This window comes from Balaenoptera acutorostrata, chromosome 5 (genome assembly GCF_949987535.1).
Source record: "Balaenoptera acutorostrata chromosome 5, mBalAcu1.1, whole genome shotgun sequence".
Lineage (NCBI taxonomy): Eukaryota > Metazoa > Chordata > Mammalia > Artiodactyla > Balaenopteridae > Balaenoptera > Balaenoptera acutorostrata.
In genome coordinates this window covers 124,974,830-124,996,757 of record NC_080068.1, presented here as the reverse complement: position 1 = coordinate 124,996,757, position 21,928 = coordinate 124,974,830, and the positions used below count along the sequence as shown (strand labels likewise).

At 33.0% G+C, this 21,928-nt stretch overlaps 1 protein-coding gene across 2 annotated transcripts in view; it reads right to left on the bottom strand.

The window, feature by feature from the left end:
- The window catches only part of ADAD1 (adenosine deaminase domain containing 1), a 47,063-nt gene that overhangs the window by 540 nt on the left and 24,595 nt on the right, over positions 1 to 21,928 (bottom strand). For both annotated transcript variants that reach the window (XM_028164025.1, XM_007172396.1), the window contains exons 9-10: positions 13,799 to 14,036; positions 9,519 to 9,651 (exon numbers count right to left, since the gene is read on the bottom strand). In XM_028164025.1, the coding sequence (XP_028019826.1) occupies positions 9,519 to 9,651; positions 13,799 to 14,036 (371 nt within the window). The remainder of the gene's footprint in view (positions 1 to 9,518; positions 9,652 to 13,798; positions 14,037 to 21,928) is intronic.

The following is a 21,928-nucleotide window of genomic DNA, read 5'->3' as shown; positions in this document are numbered from 1 at the left end:
TTTTTTTACTAAATTTATATATGTGTGCAACCATCACTGTCCAGTTGTAAAACAATTCCATCACCTGCAAAAAGTTCCATTGTGCTCTATATTTCCAGCCCCAGTCCTAGGCAATCAAGAATCTACTTTCTGTCTCTAGTTTTGCTTTTTCAAGAAATTTCATTAAAAGTGATTAACACAGCATGTACTCTTTTGTGTCAGATTTCCTTCGGTTAGCATACCATTTTCAGATTCATTCATGTTGTTTGATGTATCAGTTTGTTCCTCTTTATTGTTGATTAGTATTACATCATATGGATATACCACATTGTTTATGCATTCACCAGCTGATGAACATTTGAACTGTTTCCAGGTTTGGCTACTATAAATAATGATGCTGTGAACATTTATGTAGAGGCTTGTGTGGCTATAAGTTTTTGTTTCTCCTGGATAGATACCAATGGAAGTGCTGGATCACATGGTAAGTATATGTTTGTCTCCATAACAAACTGCCAAACTGTTTTCCAAAGTGCTTTATACCATTTTAACATTCCCGTCAGCAGTACAACAGGTTTCTAGTTTCTCCACAAAAACACCCGGTGTAGTCAGTCTTTTGGATTTTAGTAGGTGTGCAGTGGTATCTCACTGTGGTTTGATTTTGCATCTTCCTAATGAGTAATCAGCCTGAGTATCTTTTATATGTGTATTAGCCATTTGTATATATTATTTGCCACTTTGAAAAACTGGGTTGTTTGCCCACTTAATAATGAGTTATAAGAGTTCTTTATCTAGTCTAGATCTAAGACCTTTGTCAAGGGTATCATTTGCAAGTATTTTCTTCCATTCTGTGGCTTGTATCTTCATTTTCTTAATCCAAGTTTTAAATTCTGGAGTCCATCAATTTTTTTTTTATGGATTGTGCTTTTGGTGTCATATCTAAGAAAAATTTGCCTAACCTAGGAAGACAAATGTTTCTTCACATTTTCTTTGGAAGTTTTTATAGTTTTTACTTCTTTTAGTTCTATGATCCATTTTGAAGTTTTTGTAAGACTGATATAAGTCTAAGTTAATTTTTTGGCTTGCCCACAGATACCCAACTGTTCCAGCACCATTTGTTGAAAAGATTGTTCTTTCTCCCATTAAATTACTTTGTACCTTTGTACAAAATCAATTGCTCCTAAGTGTGTGGGCGTATTTCTGGTCTCATTTTGTTCCATTGATCTATATGTCTATCATTACATCAATACATTGTCTTGATTACTGTGGCTTTATGGTAAGTTGTTGAAACTAGGTAGGGTAACTTTACCAATTTTGTTCTTTTAAAAAATTGTTTTGGTTCTTCTATGTTCTTTGGATTTTACGTAACAATTTTAGAATCAGCTTGTCAATTTCTACACAAAAGCTTACTGGGATTTTGATAGAACTTGCACTGAATCCATAGATTATTTAGGAGAGAAGTGACATTCTAAAAATACTGAGTTTTCCAACCTATGAAATGGTGCATCTCTCCACTTACTTAGGTCTTTTTAAATTTCTCTCAGCAATGTTTCATCATTTTTGGTGTACAGGTCTTACCTTCTTTTGTTAAATTTATTCCTAAGTTTATTTTTATGCTCCTGTGGATGAAATTTTTTTCTCAAGTTTAATTCTGGAGTGTTCAGTCCTAGTATATAAATATACAATTTATTTTTCTATATTGTTCTTATACTGTGTGCTAAATTCACATGATATAGTTGTTTTTGGTAGATTTCACAGGATATTTTACATACAAGATCATTTAGAAATAAGGACAGTTTTTCTACTTCCTTTCCAGTCTGGATGCCTTTTATTCCTTTTTCTTGCCTTGCTCCTCTACCTAGGACGTATAGATCATGCTGTCTAGAAGTGGTGAGAGCAATCCTTGGGGGAAGGGGAAACAGTATTCAGCCTTTCAGCATTGTCAGGTAACTGTAGTTTTTCATTGATGCCCTCTATCTGGTTGAGGAAGTTCACTTCTATTTCTTATTTGTTCAGTGTTTTTATTGTGAATAGGTGTTGGATTTTGTCAAATGCATTATGTACATCTACTGAGATAAGTATGTGGGTTTTGAACTTGAATATATTCACATAATACATCAAATGATTTTCTGATGTTAAATCACCCTTGCATCCTGGAATAAACCTCCTTGGTCATGGTGTATAATCCGTTTTATATGTTGCTGAATTTGGTTTGTAAATATCTTATGAGAATTTTTGCATTTATGTTCCTAAGAGATACTGATTTGTAGTTTGCACTTCCTGGATGTTTCTGCCCACTTTTGGTATCAGGGTTATTATACTGGCCTCATAAAATGAGTTGGGAAGCATTCTCTCCTCCTTTATTTTATTAAACAGTTTTTGTAGGATTTATGTTAATTTTTGCTGTTATGTTTGGTAGAGTTCACCAGCGAAGCCATAACTGCACTGGTGCTTTTCTTTAAGTAAAGAATTTTAATTAATAATTCAATTTTTTTTTACTTTAGTTCAATTCAGATGTTCTGTTTAGTCAAGTTTTGTAATTTGTCTTTCTAGGAATGCATCCATTTCATCAAACTTGTCTAATTTGTTGACAAAAGGTTGTTTATAGTATTTCCTTATAATTATTTTAGCTCTTTGGGGTCTTCAGTGATGACTCCTCTTTCATCAAGATTTTGGTCACTTGCGTTGTCTCTTATTTCTCAGTTATTCCTTAGTTCTTTAGTCTAGCTAAAGTATCATTTTTTTTGTTCATTTTTCTCAATGAACCAACTTTTGATTTCATTGATTTTTCTACTGATTTTCCTTTTATCTCATTAATTTCCAACCCATCCCATATTATTTCTTCTCTCTTTTTTTTTTTTTTAATTTGCTCTTCTAACTTCTTGAGGTGGAAGGTTAAATAACTGATTTTATGGTTCTCTTCCTTTCTAATATAAGCATTTAAAGCTATGCATTTCTAAGCATTTCTTTGATTGTATTCTCTAAATTTTAATATGTTGTATTTTCATTTTCATTCAGTTTGAGATATTTCTTAATTTCCCTTGTAATTTCTTCTTTGACTAGTGGATTAGAAGTTGTTTAATTTCCAAATGTATAATTATTTCTAGATTTCATTCTGTTGTTGATTTCTAATTTAATTCCATAGTAGTTAGAACATACTTTGTATGATTTTAATCCTTTTAAACTTATTGAGACTTGCTTTATGGCCTATATGGCCTATAGTGGAGAATGCCCCATGTGTATTTGAAAAGAATGTATATTCTGCTGTTGTGTATAGTGTTTAGTCTGGTTGGTTTGTAGTGTTATTCAAGCCTTCTATATTCTTACTGATTTTCTGTCTAGTTGAACTATCAATTACTGAGAGAGGAACATTAAAACCTCCAACTATAATTGTAGATTGTCCATTTCACCTTTAAATGCTGTCATTTTTTGCTTATGTATTTTTGGGTTCTGCTGTTATACCCATATACTTATATAATTGTTGTATGTTCCTAATGTATTAACCTTTTACCACTATAACACGTTACCCTTTGTCTCTAGTAATACTGCTCATCTTGAAGTGTACTTGTTTGATATTAATATAAACACTCCAGCTCTCTTACTGCTATTGTTTGCCTGGTATGTCTTTTTTTTTCATCCTTTTACTTTCAATCTGTTTGTGTCTTTGAATTTAACGTGCCTCTTACAGACAGTATACAGTTGAATCTCGCTTTTCAGCCCAATCTGAAAAATCTCCGTTTTTTTTCTGGAGCATTTAGAATATTCAAATTTAATGTAATTATTGATATAGTGGATTTATGTCTGCCATTTCACTTTATTTTCCAAGTCCTGTGTCCTTCATTTCTCTGCTTCTTTACTGCCTTCTAGTCCTTTTAAAAATGCATTTTTAGTACACCATTGTAATTCCTCTGTTGATGTTTTAGCTGTACTTTTCCAGCTATTCTCTTCATGGTTACTTTAGGAATTACAATATGCCTCTTTCTCTTACCATAGTCTGCTTCAGATTTATACTGACTTAATCCTGCCAATATACAGCAACTTTGTTCCAATATTGATCCATTTCTTTCTCTGTCCTTTAATATTGCCATTTATACTCCACTTACATACAATATAAAATTCAATAATACAGTGCTAAAATAATTTTAAACAACTTTGGTTTTTTAAAGAAAATAAGAGAAAAAATACACACATCTTTTATATCTACCCACATAATTACTGTTTATAGTATTCTTTATTCCTTCCTGTATCATCTGGTATAATTTCTTCCAAGCCTCAAGGACTTCCTTTGGAATTCCTTCTAGAGAAGTTCTGCTAACAACAAATTTTCTTAATTTTTGTCTACCTGGCAACGTTTTTATTTTGCTTTTGTTTTTAAAGGAATCCTGTACCCATTAGCAGTCATTAGCAGTCACTCCTCATTCTCTCCTCCCCACAGCCCCTGGAAATCAGTAATCTACTTTCTGTTTCTATGAATTTGCCTATTATAGACATTGCATATAAATGGAATCATACATGCAGCCTTTTGTGGCTGGCTTCTTTCACTTAACATTTTCAAGGTTGACCCACACTGTAGAATGTATCAGTACTTCAGAGGTCCTTTTACGGACGAATGGTAGTCCATAGTATGGACATGCCACATTTTGTTTATCCATTCATCAGTGGATGAACATTTGGATTGTTTCTACCTTTTCTGTATTATGAATACTGTTACAGACATTTATGTATAAGTTTTGGTGTGGATAAGTGTTTTCAATTCTTTTATGCATATACTTAGGAGTGAAATTCCTGGGTTACATGATAACTCATATTTAACTTTTTGAGGAACTGTTAAATTGTTTTCCAAAGTACATGTACCATTTTATATTCCTATCAGCAATGCATGATAGTTCCAATTTTTTCACATTCTTGACAACACCTGTTAATGTCATTCTTTATTACAGCTATATCCTAATGTGTGTAAAGTAGTATATCACTGTGGTCTTCATTCGCATTTTCTTAATGACTATGTTGAACACCATATGCTTATTGGCCATTTTAAAATTTTCTTTGTGGAAATGTCTGTTCAAATCCTTTGCTCATTCAACAAATTTGGTCATCTGTCTTTTTATTATTGAGTTGCAAAAGTTTTTTGTGTATTCTGGATACAAGCCCCTTATTAAATATATGATTTGCAAATTTCCTAATGATAATTTTTGAAATGCAAAAGTTTTAATTTTAATGAAGTTTAAAATACTATTTTTTTTCTTCTGGATTGTGTTTTTGTTATATCTAAGAAGCCTTTTTTCTTACTTAGGGATACAAATATTTTCTCCTATGTTTTTCTCTGAGTTTTATAGTTTTAGCTCTTATGTAGGTCTATCCATTTTGAATTCATTTTTGTATATGGTATGACGTAGAAGTCCAAGTTCATTCTTTTCCATGGGGATATTCAGTTGTCCTAGGACTACTCACTGAAAAGACTGTTTTTTCCCACTGAATGATCTTGGCACTCTTGTTAAAAGTCAATCGACCATAATTGCCAGGGTTTACTTCTGGACTGTCAATCATATTTCATTGATCTATATGTTTATACTAATACCAGTATTATACTATCTTGATTATTATGGCTTTGTAGTATGCTTTGAAATCAAGAAGTGTGAATCCTCCAACTTTGTTCTTTTTCAAGATTGCTTTGGCTCTTCTGGGTTTGCTTCCATTACTGCTAATGAGAAATCAGCCTTAAAATGTATTGGTCTATGGTTGATAACTATTTTCTCTCTTGCTGCTTTCAAGATTTTCTCTTTGTCTCGGTCTTAAGCAGTTTGACTATGATGTATCTAGGTTTGAATCTTTTTTTCTTTCTTGGGGTTTCTTGAGCTTCTTGGATCTGTTAATATTTTTCCTCAAATATGGGGACTTTTAAAAGTAATTTCTTCAAATGTTTTTCCTGATCCCTTTTCTCTCTCCTTTTCTTCCAGGATTCCTAGCATTGGGTTGGCCAAAAGGTTCATTTGGTTTTTTCCGTAAGATGGTTCTAGTATCACTTAGCTGTCTTTAACTTCATTCAAAACAATTTTGTTAGATTGTATGTGACAGCTGTCATATCACTGTGCATTTAAAAAAAGACTTATCAAAATTGGTGAATTTTTGTGTAGCCATTTTAATACTGAAGATGGAAGAAAAAAAGCAACATTTTCAGCATATTATGCTTTATTATTTCAAGAAAGGTAAAACGCAGCCAAAATGAACAAAAAGATTTGTGCAGTGTACAGAGAAGGTGCTGTGACTGATCAAACGTGTCAAAAGTGGTTTTTGAAGTGTGGTGCTGGAGATTTCTTGCTGGAGGATGCTCCACGGTTGGGTAGTCCAGTTGAAGTTGACAGTGATCAAATCAAGACATTAACTGAGAACAATCAACGTTATATCACGTGGGAGACAGCCAACATACTCAAAATATCCAAATCAAGTGCTGAAAACCATTTGCACCAGCTTGGTTATGTTAATCACTTTGATATTTGGGTTCCACATAAGTTAAGCCAAAAAAAACCTTCTTGACTGTATTTCCACATGTGATTCTCTATTTAAGTGTAATGAAAACATTCCGTTTTTAAAACAAATTGTGATGGGTGATGAAAATTGTATACTGTACAATAATGTGGAATGGAAGAGATGGTGGGGCAAGTGAAATGAACCACCAGCAACCACACCAAAGGTCGGTCTTCATCCAAAGAAGTTGATGTTGTGTATATGCTGGGACTGGAAGGGAGTCCTCCATTATGAGCTCCTTTCAGAAAACCAAACGATTAATTACAACAAGTACTGCTCCCAATTAGACCAACTGAAAGCGGCACTAGATGAAAAGCATCCAGAATTAGGCAACAGAAAATGCATAATCTTCCATCAGAATAACGCAAGACAGCATGTTTCTTTGATGACCAGGCAAAAGCTGTTACACCTTGGCTGGGAAGTTCTGATTCACCTGCTGTATTTACCAGACATTGTACCTTTGGATTTCCATTTATTTCGCTCTTTACAAAATTCTCTTAATGGAAAAAATTTCAATTCCCTGGAAGACTGTAAAAGGTACACAGAGCAGTTCTTTACTCGAAAAGAAAAAGTTTTGGGAAGATGGAATTATGAAGTTGCCTGAAAAATGGCAGAAGGTAGTGGAACAAAGGGTAAATACGTTGTTCAATCAAGTTCTTGGTGAAAATGAAAAATGTGTCTTTTATTTTTACTTAAAAAACGGAGGCAACCCAACATAAGTTGGTACACTTAATACTGTTCCACAAATCTTTGAAGCTCTGTTCATTTTTCTTTAACCTGTTTCATTCTGTCCTTTAAAATAATTTCTTTTGATCTATCTTCAAAGTCCACTGATATTTTTTCTGCAATCTCAAATGTACTGTTGAACCCATCTAGAGAATTATTCATTTCAGTTAGTATATATTGTTTCAATCCTAGAATATTCATTTGGGGTTTTTCTTTTTGTAGTTTCTATTTCTCTACCGAGAATACCTATTTACTGAAACATTGTTATATTTTCCTTTAATTACTTGAACATATTTATAATAGCTGCTTTGAAGCCTTTGCTATATTCAACATTGGGATCCACTCAGAACCAGTTTCTACTGAATGTTATTTTTCCTGAGTATAGGTTTTACTCTCCTGTTTTTTACATATTCCATAATTTTTGGTTGAAAGAGACTTTTTTAGATAATATATTGTAGCAACTCCGGATTCTGTTTTATTTTTATTTTTTTTAAGTTTGCTGCAATTGTGAGATCTGTTTTCCCCATGGTGTGTATTGTCTCTTTCCAGTTTTGTTATGTTTTAGCCTGGCTTCCTAGTGGTTACCCTGTATCTGCAAAGCTTAGTGATAAACAAATAGCTTAGTGATAAGGAAAAGATTTCAGCAGACATTATGCTCAAACACCTTAAACCTAAAAGGCTTCCACCTTTTTCTGATCAATTCATTTGGGGAGGGGTGGGTGGTACAGTGTATTTAATGTTGCAGGCAGTTCTATTTCACACTTTCACTCTTTAGTGGGTTCTCCTGAGTCTCCATTGCACATGAGTGTAATTTCTCAGTCAGCCAAGGATATATAGAGAATTTCTCTCAACCCTTCCATGGCTCTTTCACTCCCAAGATCTACCTGTTAAGTTACTAATTGGTATACCACTTGCCCCAAGGACTGCAACCTTGGGCCAGCGAAGTTACTGATTTTCTCCATTTTTTCCTCTACCAGGTTTGGCACATTTAGCTGAAAAAATCACAAATTTTCACCCTCTGCCACAAATCAAGTTCATCCCCTCTAGCAGAAAATCTACTACTTTTGGTGGCATTCTTAATCTGATAAAACTACAGTTCTTGCCATTCAAACTTGCAGAGAGGAAGGAGACAGAACAGGAACAGCTTTGGGCAAAGGTGCCACAAATTCTTGCTGTTCTTACCCAAAGTTCTAAAAGTTTTACAAGAATATACACTTTTCAGTGTGTTTTCTGCCTTTAGTTAATTACCAGAGTTGTGAAAAGGGGTTTTTTCCCCTGATAATTTTGTCCAGTTTTATATTTTTTACAGAGATGACTTGCAACCTCTTTATGCCCAAACCAGAAATTGTCTAGGTAAGCTTTTATACTTAAAAATGTTTGTATATACAAACAAACCTATAGTTAATATTAATTGTTTTACAGGATGAAATTATACAGTTTGAGTATTAAGATATTGGTGAAATTAAGAGACTTTCACATAATATTATTACTGAAACTGAAATTAGGTTATCAAAAACAGTTTGTATTTAATAATTTGATAACATGGATACATATTATGAAATGGCTCAGGTCATAGTATGTTGAATGAAAAAATCAGATTAACAAGCATATATAATATAAGCTTAATATTTTAAAATATATGCATACACAAAAATATAAATACATGACAAGAAACTGAAATAACATGCTTACATTACAAGATTAGGAGTATTATATTTGAGTAGTAGGTGGATTTACAAGTAATATTTCCCTTCTGTACTTAAAAAGAAAATTCTAAATTCTCTACTCAGACATGAATTATGTTTGTAATACTAAAAAAAGAATATATATTTTTAAAGATAGAAAAAGGCTATCTACATCACTTAAGCCCAAATCACAAACTCAAATTAAAGGTGTTTCACAATTTTAAGACAGGCAAATTAATTTATATGAATATACTAATATATCATTTTAGAATACTTAAATACTATAGTTAACATAGTTAATATCATATACATAAGAAATTTTATTACCATTTTGTTCCTCTGGGTACAACAGTAGGTTTTGATCAATATTGTCAAAGTAGGTACACACCATACTGAGGTAGCTACTTTAAGGGGCAACACTTATTTACATATCCAATTTCCAGCATGTTCACTTAAAAATTAATTTTACCACTACATGGCAATCTCTTATTTTCAGGAACTATTTACCCAACTTTTGCTATGTATCATCATCGTTATAAAATTACCACATTATTATTGTCTTAAATTTTTATTTCAGTGATTAGCTTCATTCCTTTAAAGACTTACCTTAGCTGCATGATATGTACTAGCTTCAAGTAAATCTTCTTTTTCAGCTTCTTTGGCAAGCAGGTTAAATCGACTTAACATTGCAGCCTTACAAAGCCGACTTGCCATTGACACACCACTTTTAAATGGGGAACTGAAGTAGAAAAGAATGAAACATTCACTAATCATTATTCAGCGATTTATGTTGGCACTTGTAGGGATTAAAACCAACACAGAATCTACAAATATCTCAATTATGTGCAGTGTATATAGTGAAATTTTTTTACATAAAATTATTCTGAATATTTAACTTTCTGAAGCTAATTTCTTTTATGAAATTATAGTTTAAGTTATCAGAGTATTGCATTAAAAATTAAAGCAGAAGATTGATATTTGGAACATTTCTTTTGTTTGAAGCAAAATTAATCTATGGTGATCCAAATTAAAACAGTGGTTCTACCAAGGATTGACTAGAAGAGGGCATAGAAGTATTTTCTGAAATCAAGAAAATGTCCTGTATTCTGACTGAGGTAATGGTTACACAGGCATATATATATATAAACTCATGAAATTGTACAGTACATTTCACTCTTTGTAAATTTTGACTCACTAAAAAAGTAAAATATACACACTCACCTCACCACTCTCCATATATATGTATGTATGTATGCACATGTAGATACGTATTCTTCTATGTTTCTAATAGAAGTGGGTCCACAGATCATGAGCTTTCTTGCTATTGTAACTCTTTCCCTTCATTATATCTTCTCATTAGTTGTTCTTGTGATAGATTACAAAAATTGCCAAAATCCTTTATTCCTCCCTGTCTCCATGCTGTTTACAATGTAACTTTTCAGATTCTCCCATCACTAACTATGGTTGATTGCTCCTCCCCGTGAATTTGGGCTGGCCCTGTGACTTGTTTTGGTGAATAAAATAGACTATGTGCCAGTTCCAAGCCTGGGCCTCAAGAGGCTCTGTGTTCTCATTCTCTCAGGACCCCTTACTCTGCCATGTGAGCCTCCTAAGACTGGTCTACTAGAAGATGAGAGAACACATGGACCAGAGACCAGCTGTCCCTTTAAGATCAGCCAAGATGCCCTACAGCTGACCTAGAGTGGACCCCAGACACATGGGAGAGCCCTACCAAATCTAGCTCAGTTGACCTAAGGACTTGAACAGCAATAAATGGCTGTTGTTTTAAGCAACTAAGTTTTGAGATAGTTTATATGCAGTAATAGTTAACATACATGCTTATTAATGAAATGTACTAAATCTCTATATATTAATTTTCCACCATCATACCTTTTTTTGGTGGTGGTTTTTTAGATGATCCTCTTGGGCTTTTCAGGTATAAAATGATACCATATGCAAAGAGTCGTAATTTTACCTCCTCCTTTCCAATATTTTATATCTCTCATTTCTTTCTTTTGTTCAAATGCATTAAATAACATGTTAAATAACAGCAATAACAGTAAACAATCATGTCTTGTTTCAGATGTTAGTAGAAATGACTCTGAGATTTCATCATTAATCATGATGGCACTTTTGGACTAATAAAGATATATTTTACCCTTAACAAAAATATCTATTCCTTTTTTTATTGAGTATCTTTATCTAGAATAGTTGTAGAGCTGTATTACATGTCTTCTTAGAATTTATAAAAATGAATATATGGTATTTTTCCCTAGGTCAATTAATATGACAAATTACATTAATACGAGTTTCTAATTTAGTATTATTTTTATTATGTTATTCTCACATTTCTAGAAAAAATGCCGTTTGGTATTATTGTATAAAATATATTATTTTAAGGTTCTGCTTCCTAATATTTTATTTAGCAATTTTGCTTGGATATAAAAGTGAGCTTGGTCTGTAACTTTTGTGGTAGGGGGGCAGCAGTCTTCTATTAGGTTTAAGTATCAATGATACACTCACTTCATAAAAGCATTTGAATGTTTTCTATCTTTTTAGATAGCATTGGAAGTTTCTGCTATTTAAAGGTTTATAAAATTAATCCGAACCACCTCAGAATGGTGCTTTCTTTGAAAAAGAGGTAGGGCACCTTCTTGGTAACTTTCTCAAGAAAATAATGTTAGATTTTTTTCCCTCTTCTGTACCAATTTTAGAAAAATTTTTTCCTAGAAATATATGCATTTCACCCAGATTTTCAAATATATTTGCATGGTAGAGCAAAGAAGTTTCTTATGACTTCTTTTAATTTTCTCTGTAATTACTCCCTTATCATTAGTATATATGAGATTACCTACTGATTTTTTTCACAGAATCAGTTTTTTTATGATCATTTCTAACTTCTTCAGTTCTCTAGCTCTTTAATTTACATTTCTAGTTTTATGAACTTCATTCTGTTTATTTTCATTATTTGTTGCTATAAGCATCTAAAGAATTGGCTTTTCCATTCACTTTGCTTTAGCTATATATCCTACAAGTTCTGAAATGCAATGCACTAAACATCCTTGTTTTCTAAATATTCTAGTATTTTCTAAATATTCTAAATATCCTGTATTCTAAATATTCTGTGGTTTCATTTTATATTTCCTCTTTGAGCCAAAAGTTGGAGAACTTCTTTTTCCCAATGAAAGTGGTTTTTAAATATTCTGATTTTGTTATTTACAGTTTGATTGCATCATAATCAGAGAACACTGTCTACATCACTTTTACTTCTTCGAATTTCAGGTTTTCTTTGTGGCCTAACATATGGTCAATTTTTGTTAATGTTCTGCAGGTTCTTGAAAAGCAGGTATATTTTATATTTTATGGTACAGAGTTTTAAAGAAATTAATCAAATCTACCTTATTGTTATTTAAGACTGTTATATTCTTGCTTATTGTTTTGTTTACTCAACCTACTATGAACTGAAAGAGGTGAATTATTGCCTCAACTAATAGTGTATTTCTATTTATCCTCTTATTTTCTGTAATTTCTGCCTTATGAAGGTTGATACTATGTTATTTGTTGCAGTTACTCAGAACTGTTCTTCTTCGTGGATTATATTGCTAAAGTGTTCTTTGCCTTATGTAATGCTTTGGGGATGAATAATCAGATCATATCTCCTTTCTTTGTGTTTGCAATCACCTGGCAAGCACTTAGCCATAATAAATGAGTTAAGCTCATTTTACATTAATTTCATCTTTGTTATACTATTATTTTATGTTTTCAGTAAACAGTTTTTTTATTATTATTTTTTTGGCCTTGCCATGTGGCATATGGGGTATATTAGTTCCCTGACCAGGGATCAAACCCATGCCCCCCATATTGGAAGCATGGAGTCTTAACCACTGCAGCACCAGGGAAGTCCCTCAGTAAACAGTTTTTTAATGTCTTCCACAGAAGACCTGTTTTGTTTGTATGTGTGTAGTCTGTTATTAACAGAAATACACTTCTTTATGCTGACTCAATGCATAAGTAGTATAATTCATCCTAGTTGAAATAATCAATAGTATGCTTGACTGAGTTCATACCAAGAAACATTTGTATGTGATCTTAATTTAAGATTAATTTGTCTTTCACAAAGAAAGCAAATTTAGGCACTTAAACTTTTAACATTATTCATTACCACATTATAAATGTATGTTCACACCAAAAGGAGGATTTTAATTTTACCTGATAATCAATGTCAGGGATATTACAAAGAAATGTCTAAAAGGCATAATGTATTATGGCTAAGAACAAAGGCTTTGTAAATAAAATCCCAGATCAGAATCCTAGTTGTGTCACTTAATAGTTGGGTGACTTTAAGCAAGATATTTAAACTAGCTTGAATTTCAGTTTCTTTACCTGTAAAAAAAACCAACAATATCACCTAACCCACAGGGTTTTTATAAGAAAGCAGTATAACATAGTACAATAGTTCTCACACTCAAGTGTACATAAATAATATTTGGGAAAGTCGTCAAAAATACAGATTCCGGAGCCCTAAATCCAGACATTCAGATTCAGTAGGAAAAACTGAATTTTTAAAACAAATACATTATATAATTCTAATGCTAATGATCACTAGAGAAACAAAGGATCTGGAGACTGATTTTGAATACTGGCTCCACCACTTACTACGTAACTTTGGTAAATTATATAACTTCTCCAGGTCTGTGTTCTCATCAGGAAAAAAAAAGTTTTTTAATTAGTACAATGCCTGCAACATAGTCACACTTGATAACTATTATTATTATTAATCACAATTCAAAAAATTGTATTAAAAAAACAAGACAGTTTTTAAAAATCATATTAAAATGTATTGTTTTGCTTAATATGTGATTTTTGAAGAAATTAGTGACGCTAACCTTTCGGTGATCTTCCCACTTAGGCCATCCACAATCTCCAAAGAAATGTCCCCTTGTGCCCAATTCAGACTCAGGAATTTATATTCCAAGTTTGTTTGAAATGGATATGCAGAAGGTACTAAACTAATATGAGGTCTGTTGACCAAGTAAAACATTGGAAGTTTTGAAGTGAGTGCATCATCAACACGTTGCTTTATAGCAATTTCTAAGCCTCTAGTATCGCTGCAATTCCCATCACCTAGAAAGCAAAGCAAAAACAAAGTAAATACTCAGAAGTTCAATATGAAAAGACTATACCGAAAAAAAGGATATAAATAAAAGTTTAATTGTAAATAGTTCACTTCTTTATCCTGTATCTTGCAACCTTCTCTTTCCTACTTCTACTCTTAGTAGCTACTTCTATACTCTTTACCAGAATCAAGACAAGGTAATAATAGTCAGAATTTCCATTCAAAAAAGAATTTTCCACAGAAAATAATGAATTGACATTCCAGTGAATAAAAGCAAAAAGCCAGACCTGACAAGAAACAAATCAGTACTTTTACAGGGTTCTGCCAGAGAGAACTGGCTCATTCTGTCTTGATTTCTAAGATTACAACATGAAACCAGCACATAATGTAGCAGATATATGTAGCTGAGAAATAGTTGGTTAAAGTATGTTATTTTTCCACATCTGAGAGCCACAGATTGCAACTGTTCCAATACCACATGGTTTAGTTTCACAACACGAAGTAATTTAAAGAATGACCATTTCTGATTATAACTGTGGCCAATGCCAAAAGCTTTGAGTTCTCAGTTAAAATTACTGTTGAAGGAGACAGCTCAAGAAGATGATTAGTATAAAAAAATGGGCTGCATCAAACTTAAAACAGAAGTTAGGGAACAGTCATTCCTATTTAAAAATTAATAATTCCAAAGCAGATCTCTTTCCTCCTTAGAGGGTCTGAAGTTCTCACAACAAGAGAATCTTTATATACCACTAGACATATTTCACAGATAAAGTTTTGTTTTCACATCACTGGAACTGTTGAGATGGCTACTGGGCTTACACTCACTATGATTATTTGGGAACTAGAAAATGATGTAAAAAGAAAATGAGTTGCTTCTGACACTCTTTTTCTAAGCACTCCTTTGAATGTTCCAAATCAAGAGATACTGACTAATGCAGGCTAGTTAAGATATACTTAGACATAGGAAAAAAGTTAAGAAGAAATAAGGTCTGTGGAATAGTCATTGTACCTATAATGAACAGAAAACATGGATTAAAAAAAAATGTTACGTATTACACACTGTACTACAGACTAAATGTGTCCCCACAAAATTCATATACTGAAACCTGATCCCCAATGTGATGGTATTTGGAGGTGAGGCCTTTGCAAGGTGATTAAGTTATGAGGATCAGAGCTCTCATGAATGGAATTGGTGCCCTTATGATAAAAGAGCCCCTAACCCCTCCCACCGTAGGAGGAAATACTGAGAAGACAGTCATCTATGAAGCAGAAAGCAGGTCCTCAGCAGACACTGAATCTCTCAGCCCTTTGATCTTGAACTTCCCAGCCCCCAGAACCATGAGAAATATATTGTTTATTGTTTAATCCACCCAGTCTATGGTATTTTTTTGTTTTTTGGTAGCAGCCCAAACAGACTAAGACATACTGTAATAAGATAATGACATTGGTTGTGCCTAAAACAGCAAGATAACATTTGGAAAACGAAAACAAAAAAACCTACCTGTAACCCCATGTTAAGATTCTCTAAACATCAAATTGTTTCACCTAGATGTTTTAATGTGGTGGTATAAAATTTAATAGAAAAAAATCAAGTATATTAATATTTTATTACAAATTTTACTTTCTCCATTTATATATGTATGCTTTAATTATTAACTATATCTGAGGTATGATTTTGATTATATCTTGAGGCTAAATCTTGTTCCCAGGAAAATATATCTCTAAAATTATATCACATAATTTTGATGTGATTCATCTAAAATGATTTGAAATAATAACATAAAACTCAAAGATTAAAGGCAAAGGTTAAATCCTAGCAAAGACTATAGCAAACCTGACCTGAGAACTTTTCTGCATCAAAAGGTCTCAGTTGGGCTTGATATATATACACTAATATGTATAAAATGGATAACTAATAAGAACCTGCTGTATAAAAAAATAAATAAAATTAAATTAAAAAAAAAAAAAGTTCTCAGGACCTTAGTCTACCGTAAGTTAATATAAGTGAATAGAAACAGCTGCTGAAACAGGTAATGAAGGCATACCTCAATTTATTGCACTTTGCTTTATTGCACTTTGCAGATATTATGATTTTTACAAATTGAAGGTTTCTGGCAACCCTGTGTTGTCAGATGATGTTTAGCCTTTTTCAGCAATAAAGTACTTTTAAATTAAGGTATGTACGCTTGCTTTTTTTTAGATATAACGCTATTGCACACTTAACAGACTATAGTATAGTGTAAACATAACTTTTATGTGCACTGGGAAACCAAAAACTTCATGTGACTCACTTTATTGTGATATTCATTTTATTGTGGTGGCCTGGAACTGAACCCATACAAACTGAAGCTGCATTAATAAAAATACAGTCTCTAAGTCAAAGAATTCAGCATTATTATAGAACTATGCACTACTCATATCATATCTGAAACATCATATTTAGTCTGAGGCATTACATTTAAATACCGCCACCCACAAATTACAGAACGTCTAGAGAAAACAAATCATGCTCCTGTGAAACACAAATGATGTCTAGATAGGAGAAGACATGAAGGCAGAAGCATCTTATCTTTGTATTCTTAATTCTCATTCTATATTTTATGTGAATGGTGCCCCTGAGAGTTATGTAACAGTGCACAGCACCTAGCGTATAGTAGGTGGCTCAATAAACACCTGATGAAAAAGGAACATAAAAGATTAGATTATCAGAGAGCAGTAATCATCAATTCTGGATACACATTAGAATCAGTAAGGATGGGGATATTAACACCAATGCCATTCCCATATTATTTTAAAAGCTATCCAGGTGAACCTGAAATGCAACAAGAGTAAAGAATAATAGTTAAAATTTATTTTTCAAGCGTTCCAGGTGGCAGAATTAGTATTAAGAAGAAAAATAAAAGCACTTTAAAAAGTAAAACATGCTGACTCAAAGCATTTATCCATGAAACATTTACTGACTTCCTGGTACAAACCAGACCAAGATGAGGGTCGCAAAGCACCTGCCTTTCAAGAGTGTCAAGTTTAACAGACACAATAGTGAGAGTCTAGTCACTGACTAGGCTCAGACAAAGCTGTCAAAGCTCAATTTAATACAAAAGGCAGAAGCATGAGAAGTTATGAAAACTGAGTATGAGTCCAGGCTCCGCCAGTAGGCAAACTGAATGATTTTGGGCATGTATTTTATTAACATTCTAAACCTCCTATTACTGACTTGAAAAAAAAAGAAAGAAAGAAAGAAAGAAAGAAATGAACAACAGAATCTCTAAGGTTATCACATGCTTCTTAAAAGTTCATGAACTATGTTGAAAATAGATTCCTTCACTAAGAGGGAATCAGAATTTAGTATTCTCTATAATGGAACTGTGCAATTCAAATCAGCGTATGAAAAGGACTCCTGAATGGAAACACCTCTGGATAAATATTCTTGAGGTATTTATTCAGATAACTTTATCTTAACAGGATAACAAATTTGCAAATACACCTTAAAAAGCTTGAAAACTAATATAAATCCAGCTCTTTTAATAACTAAGCAAAATGATTTTTTTCCAGATTACTCTGGATTATTTTCTATACAAATAATAGTGCCTTTTTACACTGCAAGCTTAACACTTTTTTCTTAAAAAAGAAAGACTATCACCATAAAATGACAAAATGAATTATCTGAGAACATCTACAGTATAAAATTAGTTTCCGAAAACTTTCTGAAAAGTTAAATGAAGTCTTATAATAATCTCTCCATTTTTAATTGATTAAAATAACTTAGGTTTTTAAGAATCAAAATAAAGAATTGCAAAAGATTTCATAAGACTTAAGAGAAAAGGGGACAAGGTCATTATCATCAAATAATTAGATTTAATCTGTATTGTCATTTAGTTCAGAATTAAAGGGAAACAAATTTCAATTCTAAACAGTAATTTTTAAAAACAATTGGAGCAATCAACAATGGAATAGATTGTCTTTAAATCTTATACTCCACATTATTGGATCCTTTTAAGGTAGGGTTAGATGATCCTCTATCAGAAATGGCATAAAAAGAGTTTGTGAAGACATACAGATGGCACGAGGCACATGAAAAGATGCTCAACATTGCTAATTATTAGAGAAATGCAAATCAAAACTACAATGAGATATCACCTCACACCAGTCAAAATGGCCATCATCAAAAAAATGGGAACTGTGATTAAAAATCTTCCAACAAACAAAAGTCCAGGACCAGATGGCTTCACGGGTGAATTCTATCAAAACATTTAGAGAAGAGCTAACACCCATCCTTCTCAAACTCTTCCAAAATATTGCAGAGGAAGGAACACTCCCAAACTCATTCTATGAGGCCACCAACACCCTGATACCAAAACCAGACAAAGATACTACAAAAAAAGAGAATTACAGACCAATATCACTGATGAATATAGATGCAAAAATCCTCAACAAAATACTAGCAAACAGAATCCAACAACACATTAAAAGGATCATACACCACGATCAAGTGGGATTTATCCCAGGGATGCAAGGATTCTTCAATATACGCAAATCAATCAATGTGATACATCATATTAACAAATTGAAGAAGAAAAACCATATGATCATCTCAATAGATGCAGAAAAAGCTTTTGACAAAATTCAACACCCATTTATGATAAAAACTCTCCAGAAAGTGGGCATAGAGGGAACCTACCTCAACATAATAAAGTCCATATATGACAAACCCACAGCAAACATCATTCTCAACAGTGAAAAACTGAAAGCATTTCCTCTAAGATCAGGAATAAGACAAGGATGTCCACTTTCACCATTATTATTCAACATAGTTCTGGAAGTCCTAGCCACAGCAATCAGAGAAGAAAAAGAAATAAAAGGAATACAAATTGGAAAAGAAGAAGTAAAACTGTCACTGTTTGCAGATGACATGATACTATACATAGAGAATCCTAAAACTGCCACCAGAAAACTGCTAGCGTTAATTAATGAATTTGGTAAAGTTGCAGGATACAAAACTGATGCACAGAAATCTCTTGCATTCCTATACACTACTGATGAAAAATCTGAAAGAGAAATTATGGAAACACTCCCATTTACCATTGCAACAAAAAGAATAAAATACCTAGGAATAAACCTACCTAGGGAGACAAAAGACCTGTATGCAGAAAACTATAAGACACTGATGAAAGAAATTAAAGATGATACCAACAGATGGAGAGATATACCATGTTCTTGGATTGGAAGAATCAACATTGTGAAAATGACTATACTACCCAAAGCAATCTACAGATTCAATGCAATCCCTATCAAATTACCAATGGCATTCTTTACGGAACTAGAACAAATCATCTTAAAATTTGTATGGAGACACAAAAGACCCCGAATAGCCAAAGCAGTCTTGAGGGAAAAAAACGGAGCTGGAGGAATCAGACTCCCTGACTTCAGACTATACTACAAAGCTACAGTAATCAAGACAATATGGTACTGGCACAAAAATAGAAACATAGATCAATGGAACAAGATAGAAAGCCCAGAGATAAACCCACGCACCTATGGTCAACTAATCTATGACAAAGGAGGCAAAGATATACAATGGAGAAAACACAGTCTCTTCAATAAGTGGTGCTGGGAAAACTGGACAGCTACATGTAAAAGAATGAAATTAGAATACTCCCTAACACCATACACAAAAATAAACTCCAAATGGATTAGAGACCTAAATGTAAGACTGGACACTATAAAACTCTTAGAGGAAAACATAGGAAGAACACTCTTTGACATAAATCACAGCAAGATCTTTTTTGATCCACCTCCTAGAGTAATGGAAATAAAAACAAAAATAAACAAATGGGACCTAATGAAACTTCAAAGCGTTTGCACAGCAAAGGAAACCATAAACAAGACGAAAAGACAACCCTCAGAATGGGAGAAAATATTTGCAAACCAATCAACAGACAAAGGATTAATCTCCAAAATATATAAACAGCTCATTCAGCTCAATATTAAAGAAACAAACACCCCAATCCAAAAATGGGCAGAAGACCTAAATAGACATTTCTCCAAAGAAGACATACAGAAGGCCAAAAGGTACATGAAAAGATGCTCAACATCACTAATTATTAGAGAAATGCAAATCAAAACTACAATGAGGTATTACCTCACACCAGTTAGAATGGGCATCATCAGAAAATCTACAAACAACAAATGCTGGAGAGGGTGTGGAGAAAAGGGAACCCTCTTGCACTGTTGGTGGGAATGTAAATTGATACAGCCACTATGGAGAACAATATGGAGGTTCCTTAAAAAACTAAAAATAGAATTACCACATGACCCAGCAATCCCACTACTGGGCATATACCCAGAGAAAACCGTAATTCAAAAAGACACATGCACCCCAATGTTCATTGCAGCACTATTTACAATAGCCAGGTCATGGAAGCAACCTAAATGCCCATCAACAGACGAATGGATAAAGAAGATGTGGTACATATATACAATGGAATATTACTCAGGCATAAAAAGGAATGAAATTGAGTCATTTGTTGAGACGTGGATGGATCTAGAGACTGTCATACAGAGTGAAGTAAGTCAGAAAGAGAAAAACCAATATCGTATATTAACACATGTATGCGGAACCTAGAAAAATGGTACAGATGAACCAGGTTGCAGGGCAGAAGTTGAGACACAGATGTAGAGAACAAACATATGGACACCAAAGGGGGAAAACTGCGGTGGGGTGGGGATGGTGGTGTGCTGAATTGGGCGATTGGGATTGACATGTATACAGTGATGTGTATAAAATTGATGACTGATTAAAAAAAAAGAAAAAAAAAGAGTTTGCATAATAAGTGAGAAGCTGTACTACTAGACTAGTTCAATAAACTCTTAAGATTCTTTTAGCTGTACATATCACACTTTTAAGTATACAGACACTCACACTTTTAAGTATACAGACACTTTGAGTATTTCTCAAAGTGAGCCATTCACATCATCTGTATCAGAATCATCTGGTGGTGCTCTTTTAAAACATATATTCCTGGGGCTATCCCCCAGACATACAGTAGAGATCTTAAGAGGCTGAGAAATCTGCATTTTTAACAAACATTAAAATCTGTTTAGGTTATGCCAGAGAGAACACCAATTAATTAACTTTAGATATGTCCCATAAAGATGCAAAGAAAGAGATCAGAAGCAATTTTACCAAGTTTTATAGTATTTTTATTGCTACCTAGTATTCCTACTGCTACGTGCAAGATGACAGGCAAAATGATGAGATCTAATTTTTAAGCCCCTGTCCAAACCACTAAATACTAAATAATTCTAAAAGAATCTATTTAAGATTCTACCCTTTTAAGAAACTAAATATAGTACGGAGTTATGTCATACAAAAGACAAACTGTAAAATATCTTTCTTCACGAAAGTCAAAGAAAGCCTTGCATGCCAAACTTGTGACTCTAGAGAATGCAGACATTTATTAGACATTTATCAAGAACAAAAATAGCCTTTCCTAAAGAAGATTGAGAAAAGTTTGAAATGTCTGACAGAGTATCTGAACTGACTAAAAGAAAACATCATAAAGCATAATTTTGGTATCCAAATTAAATCTAAGAAATAAATCATCTACAAGAATAAATATTTGGAAAAAGAGTTAGAAATAACCACTTTTTAGGGTGTGAGCAAACAGGCACTCTCAAATATTGCTAGTGAGAATATGATTTGGAGGGTAACTTGGTAATAGTTTTCAAAATTGCAAATGCATACCTCTTTGACCTGCAACTCTACTTCTAGGAATTCATTTTATAGATATATTTTACATGTGTCAATAACAAATGTAATAAGGTCATGATTCACGATAGTATTTGGTAGCTGCAAAAGATTAAAAACAATCTAAAGTTCCATCAGCCCACAACTGGTTAA